This window comes from Alligator sinensis, unplaced genomic scaffold, assembly GCF_000455745.1.
Source record: "Alligator sinensis unplaced genomic scaffold, ASM45574v1 scaffold103_2, whole genome shotgun sequence".
Taxonomy (NCBI): Eukaryota; Metazoa; Chordata; order Crocodylia; family Alligatoridae; genus Alligator; species Alligator sinensis.
In genome coordinates, this window is record NW_005842166.1 from 918,275 (window position 1) to 927,378 (window position 9,104).

Sequence of the window (9,104 nt, forward strand, 5' to 3'; positions counted from 1 at the left end):
CGGGGGCTGAGGTGGGGCATGTGGGCCTTGTGGGGGTGGGCGGGCATAGCCCTTGTGGGAGGGCAGCAAAATATATTTTCATGTATTCATGAAAAATGTATTTAGAGTTCATTTTATGATGGAGACACTGGTAGGCTTTCAAATTACTTTTAAACTGTTGATATATAAATAATAAAACATTGTCCAACTGATTGCTGTCTCTCTCTCTCTCTCTCTCTTTATACTGGTCTTTTTTTTTTTTTACTTGTGGAGGAACATGGATTGTGGGTATTTTACAGAGTGACTTTGGGATTTTTTTTTAATCGGGGATTTTTCATTTTTCCAATAGGGAACACCAGAATTCCTGCTAGGGAGGCCAGCGGCAGGACCCTGCCTGCTCACAGCTGGAACTTTGGAATCATCTGGCTGTGGCCGGCCCCCCGGGCACAAAGGGGCCAGAAACTTTGACAGTTCAAAGCAGGCCACCACACTTGGAACATCTTCCAGGCGATAGCTGCCCAGATGGCCGGACAGGGGGCACCCATAGCACAGTGCCGCACAGAGGCCAACTCTGCAGACGCAGCCCACTGGCAGCTGGCCCAGAGGGGCAAATGCCTCTACTGGCTGTGCAGTCCCCATCCGCGTCTGGCAGGTGTGCAGTAGGTCACAGCCAGGCAGCAACCCCCACTGCTGGACTGCTGCAGTGGGTAAAGGGTGCAGGGAACTCTCAGGGCTGCTTAGCCAGTCCAGCTGGCACAAGGGGTAGTGTCCCCAGGTACCAATAGGCTGGGCCTCAAACTCCTGAGAGCAAGTAGCCCTGAGCTACTTGCCAGGGCAGCTTTTTGTACTGATGGAGCCAGGACAAGGCAGCTTCTTACACTGCTAGGGACAGCACAGGTGCTGGCCTTGGGCTCCAGCTCCTCCTGGCTGCAGATCTGGGAGGAGCCAGGCAGGGTTATTTTGCCCCAAGTGGCACTTCATTGTGGAGCAAATTGTGCATGTCTGAGCATGTGCACTGAGGCAAAAAGCCCTGGGTCAAATTTGCACCACTTCTATTCAAGCTGCTGCAGGTGTGGACACGCCCACTGAGTGCCACTTTGATCCCCTTCCCCTGCCTGATCTGTTGCCCTTCTTTCTGCTCCCTGGCCTATGTGCTGCTGCAGTCTGCCACATGCCCCACACACACAGACAGCCTGTGTCACTTGTGATACAGGAACTGAAAATTGTTGTCCGTCCGTTTGTCCCCCCCCGCCATCTGCAGGCTCTGCATTGTAAGCTCTTGAAACAAGTTCAGTCTTGGTTTGGCAGGTAATGCTGTAAATCTTCTTTCCTGTGTTTAAACGCTCATGGCAATGGTGGTACACAATCTGGTTGGGAAGACCCTCCGCTTTATTTTAGTTTCCTGTACCTTCCAGTGTATTCTGTCTCTGGAAATTTATTGTTATTTGGAGGTGCAATCATACAGGTCTTGCATTTTCCTAGTCATGAATCCTACAGAACTATCGGTCTACATGATCAGTCCTGTGTTTTTCCTCAGAGGCACATCTGTGTTGCTGGTAACCACAAAACAACGGTAGTTTCATGCTGCTGTTGGAAGTTTTTGAGAAATAATACTTTGCAGAGGGGTAGGACTCTATTGAAGGCCCTTTTGCCAAGCAGGGGGAAATGCTTGGGCCAGGGAGGTGGGGACAGTGATCATGGAGGCAGCAACTCCTGTTGCTGCTAATAGTGCTTCTAATAAAATAAAAGGGGCTGCTGTAGCCATTTGAAAGAATATTTTTGACTCCTCCCAACTTTACAAAGAAGACGAGACTTAGGGCCCTGGCAGTTTTTAAAACAAAAACCTTGTTTTGAGGGCAACGCTTTCAGTTACTATGCCTAAGTGTCTAATTTACTTGTTCTTTGTTGCAGAAAAAAATAACTTATCTTTTATTGAAACTTCTGCCCTGGATTCAACAAATGTAGAAGAAGCCTTCAAGAACATTCTTACAGGTATGACTTCACCTTTGGATTTTTGGAAGTATGGCACACTAGAGAGTTTTGTAAGGTGGGGGGAAGCTAATGTGAAGCATGTCACTAAAAGGAATCCAGCTTATAAAAGGCAGTTTTGTTTCTCATCCTTAATTCATGCATTTGACTTGCAGCATTGGGACTAATGGTATAGTATGTATCAAGTCTTCTACTCTCAGGCTCATTTGTCATGCCAAAGTGACGTGGAAAGGTTTGGCTTCATAAATTGCCCAGTGAATTATGCAGTAAATCAGGAGCCTTTGGCTTTGGACTAATATCATGCATAATTTGTATTGCATCTGAACTCCAAGACTTCCACGCTTGGGGCTTGCACATAAGATGCCTGCCATGGATTTAGGAGCATCTGAAACCCAAGACTGAGTTTGGGAGGTAGGATACTTGCTGATGGTAGCACCACACAGACCTGAATGACTGAGCTCTTGTCAGTCAATGGAATTCAGAACTGATTTGGCTAATTTGGCCTGAGACACAGAATTAATAATAATAATAATAATAATGCATGTTTGGCCAATGGGCCATGGATTTTATAGTCATGCTTAGTTGATATGCAGATTGCTACAGCTATCTTTGATTTCAAAGTTATTGTTTTCAAATTTGCTCCTCACTTTGTGGTCAGGGAGAGCAGAATCTGACCATAAGGAGAGGTGGTAGGGGCTGCTAAGGGAAAAAGTTGGGGTGGGGGAAGCAGAGAACAATGGGGCTACCTGATCTCCAAATCTATTTTCTCTGCTGTAGCAGTGGGAGGGGAACAAACTCAAGGCAAACATCCAATAATTAGATTCTATACCTGGAAAGATGCAACAAATTTGTAAATTTCCCATATATAGAATCTAACTATTGAGGGAGGGTGTCTTACCAGGGTAATCTTCTGTTCGAGTAAATACAGTAGTTTTGTCTAGTTTCACCCATATAATTTCCATGAAGGCATTTGGTGCATTTGAGATGCTGCAGTTTGGGATAGATGCATGGGGTCTGTGGATTCTGGTGGTTTTGTTGTGAGCAGTGTATATTGTAGTACTAGTGAAGGTTGTGGGTTTTGCATTCGTTGTTAAGGCAGGGTTGTGTTCCATTAGGTATAAAGTGATCTTTGAATTAATCTTTATGCCTTATAGTTCACTAAAGATTTTGTAGTAAAATCAACCATATCCTTTGTATCAAGCAGAACATTGGAGAAAAAGAGTTGGCTTAAAGAACAGAATAAGTCGCTTTTAAAGTTTTAGTTCCATGGCTTTTTTATTACAGGACAGAAGAATATGATTATCTAATAAACAGGGAACCTAGTTTTCACTGATTTAAAAAAATTGCAGATTCTTTAATAACCCCCCCCCCTGCTCCCCCAACCCTGCTGGAGGGGGGGCCCCCAGCTGCCAGGGCTGTGAATCCAGGTCCGCAGGCCTCTGCTCCCGTTCCCTGCTGCTGCCTCCTGTGGGCTTGGGCAGCGAAAGGGAGGGGGGCAGCTCCTTGTCACTGTGCGCACTCCCAAGCGACAGAGTGGACCCTTGCCCCCCAGATCTGTACACTGGGCAGGTGCAGGCTACAGGCTTCTGCCCTGCTTCTCTTCCCTGGGGCCTCTGCAGCCCAGTGAGTGCAACCCAGCACGGCAGGGAACAGTGAAGTTGCACGGGGATCTCCTTGCCACTGCGAGCTCTGTGTTGTCCTGGCGATGCACCTCCTGTGTGCACCACTGCTTTGAGAGGTGCAGTCCCGCGCTGCTGCCCTCATGGCAGCCCTGCGCGCAGGAGGCACATCACCAGGGCAGCATGGAGCTCACAGCTCCACTGTTCCCTGCCGCACCAGGTCATGTCCGCTGGGCTGTGGAGGCCCCAGGGGAGGGAAGCGGGGTGGGAGCCTAAGCCTGCAGCCTGTGCCTGCCCCCCCAATACAGATCTGGGGGTGCAGGTACCCCTGCCCCTCAGGAGTGCGCATGGCAGCAGGGAGCCGGCCCTCCCCAACCCCTTCTCCTGGACAAGCCACCCATGGCCCCATCCTGCTCCCTGCTGTGGCCCTCCAGCCGCACATTGTGGCCCCAAGCACCTTCCCTCCCTGCAGGGGCCTCAATTCCCCTCTCCCTTCCCACTTACTTGCTGGAGCTGCTCTCAGGCTGCCTGAGGCCATGTACGTGCATATGAACCGCCTTCATCCCAGCTCCCTGCAGCCTGGAGCTCTGCCACTGCACAGAACTCTGCAAAATCTGTGGGTTTCTCTGGTAAAAACGAGAAATCCGTGTTTGCGTTCAGTAAAAGGTAAAATCTGTGGTTCACTCTGTTTTTCCACGGGAAACGGAAAGCCTGGATCCCTGCTAATAAGCAAGCTAATAAATAAATAAATAAATAAAATGGTTTTGAGCTGTCAATGCGTGTTTTTGTCCTGCACCATATATCGTGGGATGAGAACCAGAAAGTGTGTTTGGGCTTAGAAGAGACTTTTTGTGTGTGTGCTCCTAATCACAATGTAAACTTTTATCATAAAGATAAGTGCTTTCTCTGGTTGTAATGGAACTTTTGGTGGGTAAGCACCAGGGTTCGGGGAACTAGATTGCTTGTAGTAGTTCCCCGATTTTACGTTCAGCTCCCCTCAGCAGTGAATTCTACCATCTCCCCTGGCAGTATTTTATAGTCCTTGCATACATCTTGCTGGAGGAACTGTCTGTCTAGGCTATAACAAGTCTGTTCTTGGTTACAGAAATCTACCGCATTGTTTCGCAGAAGCAAATTGCAGATCGATCTGCTCATGATGAATCTCCTGGCAACAACGTGGTTGATATCAGCGTCCCACCAACCACCGATGGACAGAAATCCAACAAACTCCAGTGCTGTCAGAATCTGTGACCTTCTCTAGATGATTTGTGCCCCTTTCTTTGTCTGTGTTTCAGTTAGGAACTTATGTGCACTTCCTATCTCCTGTGATTCAGTGACTCCCTCTGTTCCTTTTTCACATCCTGTCTCCAAACTCCTCCTTTCATCCTAGAGCTTCAATTGTAGGGCTAACATTCCCTTATCCCTAAAATTCCCTTTGAATGTGATGACTTCTGGGCTTGAAATGTAGGCACTGATCTGATGGACATGTTTGTGGTGGAACATCTGCTGCTGGATATCACCCCATGAAACTCCCCTTAAATGTATATTTTTTTTTTTTTTGTGGGGGAGGATGAGTGGGGGTTTGATTATAACAGTTGAAGAAATAACTACACTTAGTTTTCTCTGATAGTCAGGTTTTTCAGTCCCATATGTTCCCTTTAATCATTGGGGAGAAATTAAGAAGGTAACTGTTCTACCAAACATTCTGTTTTCTGTCCTGATGAAGTATCACAGTGAGGTTATTAGTAGCTGCGCACACACAAGAAAGCTGTTGAGAGTAACATTACTTATAAATCCCCCAAATGCAGTTAGTCTGGCTGTGTAGTTTACTGCTTCCTGCCTGGGAAATCTTTCTCTAGTCTTAATTTTGTTTTGTTTGGGAACAATCTAGTATGTCTGCATTGCATTCTCTGCCACCATGGATGCCTATGCAGCTATGTGCAGGCTGTATGAAGTGGCTTAATATTTATTCTTGGCTTTGTTAAACAATTAACATTAATGTACAGTAAATGCCAGCATATTGATTTTAAAACCTTTTTGCAACTTGTAGATCTAGGTTCATTTTGTACTGTAGGCTAGTGTCCAAAGGAGAAATCCTCTCTAGTCCCAGAACTTTTTTTTTTTGCATGCTGCTTTTTCTCTAGGTCTCTCCTTAACCCATTTGAGTGAGTGAAGCAATATTTTCATGTCATGTGTATATATACCTGCACTTGTAAGGTTTTGGTCATTGTAGAGAAACAAATACTTTATACATTTTGTAAGACTTATGCAGATCTGTAGCATCTTTCATTTTTCTTTTTGTTATCTTTCATCATTACCTTTGTGCATAATCCTTTTTTCTTGACCTCTAACTAAAATGTGTAAGATTATATGTAATATACCCAAACCTGTTACTTCCCTCTTACTCTGTTTCCTGAGCTGCAAGCTGTAATCTTCAAATGATTGTACTCTTACCTGATGTAGCAGATATCTGTCATCAGCAGGGCTAACAACTATAATACCTTCTGTTTTGCTGAATGGGAAGTCTTTTATCACAAGTTTGGGTAGTAGTCAGTCTCTTGCTAGCTTCAGAAAATCCTCTCTGACTTTTGCATTAGTCACTAGCCCTTGTACTATTGCTACCTTGCAGTAAACCCTGAGTGTTGTATTGACAGAGAAACCAGGTGAAATTATCCAGTGGGAGAGTTGGGAGCACCATCTGGTTTCTGAAAGATAATTCAAGCGGTTTGCAGCAAACTTTTGTTCTGTATGGCTTCCAAATTCTGAGACCATGCCTCACTTGACAGACATTATCTTGCATGTCAGTGAGTTGATTTTATGATGCAAAGTGAAATTAAAACTGTAAATTGTGCTTATGAGGGGGAAAGTTGACATTCCAGTTTTGACTGTTTGTGTGTGGTTATGTAATAAAATTTAAGGGCGGTTAACTCCCGGTGGCTTTTCTTTATTAAATGCATTTGATAGGACATTTTTTTTTTTTTCTTGTGTAGTGCATGTAGAAGGCCAGAGGTTAAAGCTTGAGGGTTCATGTAGTCTTAGAACTTCATAACTTTACTACTCCATTTAAAATTTCCTTCTCTTTTCTACTGCACAAACCTTGGCTAATAAGCATTTGTTCTGAGCAGCGGATGCACAATCCCCATTCAGTAGTGAAGGCATTTTATCCCTCCTTCATATCATGGGGTGCAGTCCCTGCCAACTTGACACTGGAAGCACTTTCAGCACTCAACACCAATATCTTGGGGAGAATAATATTGCTAGCAAATTTGAACTGGGACTTTCCCCTTGTGGTGTGGCCCTAACCAGCCTGTGATTTGTGGTCACTATTTGAGATGATCTTATAATGGACTACATAGAGAGAAATTCTTAGAGGCTTAAATTATCTTACTTCCAAGAGCAGGTAGCCCCTTTGGGAGCTGAGCTCCTTGCTGTGTTTAAACAGTTCTTTCAGTGAAACTCTCTGCTCAAAGAATTGGAGACCAGTTCCTGACTTAACTGTGGTATGTGTGAGGAAAAGGCAGTCTTAACCTTGGGATAAGTTACTAATATAATGCTCACACTGCAAAACCCTTTATTTCTAAAGGTGACTTTCCCTGTCCCTTCTTCTTCTCCACTGTCATCTGGCCAGGATTTTTCTAGTTTGTATTTTTTCAAAGAGTTGAGAAGGTGGCTGCATGACTTAATTCTTAGTTTATGAAGGGGAAACTTTCATACTCCTGAATTTTATGTGGGACTTGAAGAGTTGGCTCAAAGCCATAGTAAAAGGATCTTACCATTTGTCTAGCTGGGACCCTCTGGTCACGTCCCTTATCTGCCTCTCCTGGGGGAACTGCTGCTGAAAACTAGTCCGTAGTGTAAAGGCAAAGATCTGTCCCTTGCCCTTCTGCTGCAGATCCGTTGATGTTTGTCATAATGGTTCTTGAGCGAATGGATGTCAAAGGATTTACCTCTTGGCTTTATAGCTGCACTCCAGCCTATGCTCTACACATGGTTGTATTCATCTGCATTGGTCATTACTTTAATAGAGCGTAGGCATGGCCTATTTCCCAGATGTTGCTGTAATTGTCTGCAAAGGCAGCAGAGCATTGAACTCTTCTGTTCTGGTGGGGATGAGATGATTTTGCTTAAGCTATGTTAAAGGCCATTAGCAGCAAAGAAGGGGCATGTAACTTGGTTTTTTAAATCTGTTTTTGGCTGGTTGTCTCCTCATACAGAAATAATAAAACTTCTTACCAGGTTTCCTTTGACTCAAAGTACCCTAATGTCACATTATGAGTGTCCCACATTCTTCTAAAATTATGACTAGCATGAGCAGAAAAAGCTGCAGGTACTTGCTGTTGGAATTCGTACAGAGGCGGTCCAAGCACAGGGAATAAAGGAAACGTTCTGTTGTTTCAGCTGTTATCAACATCCAAATAAACTGGGTGCTAGGCCAGGCTTTTTGTTATGCTTCCTTGCCGTAAAAAAAGCTCAATTTAGCTGCTTCATAATTCTGGAATCAGATTGCTCCCTAGTGTAACTTCATTGGTTTCATATTCCAAATGTGTAAGTGCAAATTAAAATAAAAAAGGGTCCAGCTGTGCCCTAAATCACTTCCAAGTGGGATGAGTGTTTTCTGTCCCTGAGCAAAATCTGGACCAGAGAAGTGGCAGCTCCTTTACAGAGAGAAACTAGGTACTGTGGAAGCTAAAGGAAATCTTGCAAAAGGCTGCACTTCACCCAAATACTAAGAGTAGCTTTAGTTTTAAAATTTAAAACTATTAAAATAGACTTCATTTAGTGCGGGTGATCCAATCATGGGCTCTGAAGTGAGTAGGGAGTGTTTAAATTATTTCTGCGCTCCAATGGTTATGATGAGCCTCTCCTGCTAATCCAGTGACTAGTTAATATCTCTAAGCTTCTTGGGAAGGGGGAGGGAACTTAAAACTGGTAAACCCTGAGTATTTCTTGCTAAGCATAGCAATCCGGGGTGGGGGGGGAATATCTGATTAAATTGGTCATTTGGACCCGGCCTCCTCACTTCTAAATCCTGCTTTTTCTGTCACAGAGGGGACATACTGGCTGACTGCAGGCATGATTCGGTTAAGTGAAAGGCAAGAGCTCACAGCCTGTCTTGACGGACTTCACCTCTGAAGTGATAATGTCTCGAATTGGTCATTTGGACCTGGCCTCCTCACTTCTAAATCCTGCTTTTTCTGTCACAGAGGGGACATACTGGCTGACTGCAGGCATGATTCGGTTAAGTGAAAGGCAAGAGCTCACAGCCTGTCTTGACGGACTTCACCTCTGAAGTGATAATGTCTCGTAGCTGTCTAATACCTTTATGTGGTGCTTGGGGACAGTCTTGCCAGCCTGACAGCCCTGCTGCTAGGGAGAAGGAGTAGACTGTACTTAATGCCTTTTGAGCATGAATACCCCTTCCTCCTACTGGTGAGGAAGAGGCCTTGTGCATTTAGAGAGGTAGTTAGTCCTGCTAGTCTGAAGTCAGGCAGAAGGCAGCATAAGTTTGCACCTCAT

The 9,104-nt window shown here is 44.8% G+C and overlaps 1 protein-coding gene across 1 annotated transcript in view; it reads left to right on the forward strand.

Moving 5' to 3' along the window:
- RAB11B (RAB11B, member RAS oncogene family) overlaps positions 1-6,514 on the forward strand; it is a 21,729-nt gene extending 15,215 nt beyond the window's left edge. Inside the window, exons 4-5 of the mRNA XM_025206616.1 lie at positions 1,891-1,971; positions 4,693-6,514. Coding sequence (XP_025062401.1) covers positions 1,891-1,971; positions 4,693-4,838 — 227 coding nt within the window. The 3' untranslated portion in view covers positions 4,839-6,514. The remainder of the gene's footprint in view (positions 1-1,890; positions 1,972-4,692) is intronic.
- The last annotated feature ends 2,590 nt before the right edge of the window (positions 6,515-9,104 follow it).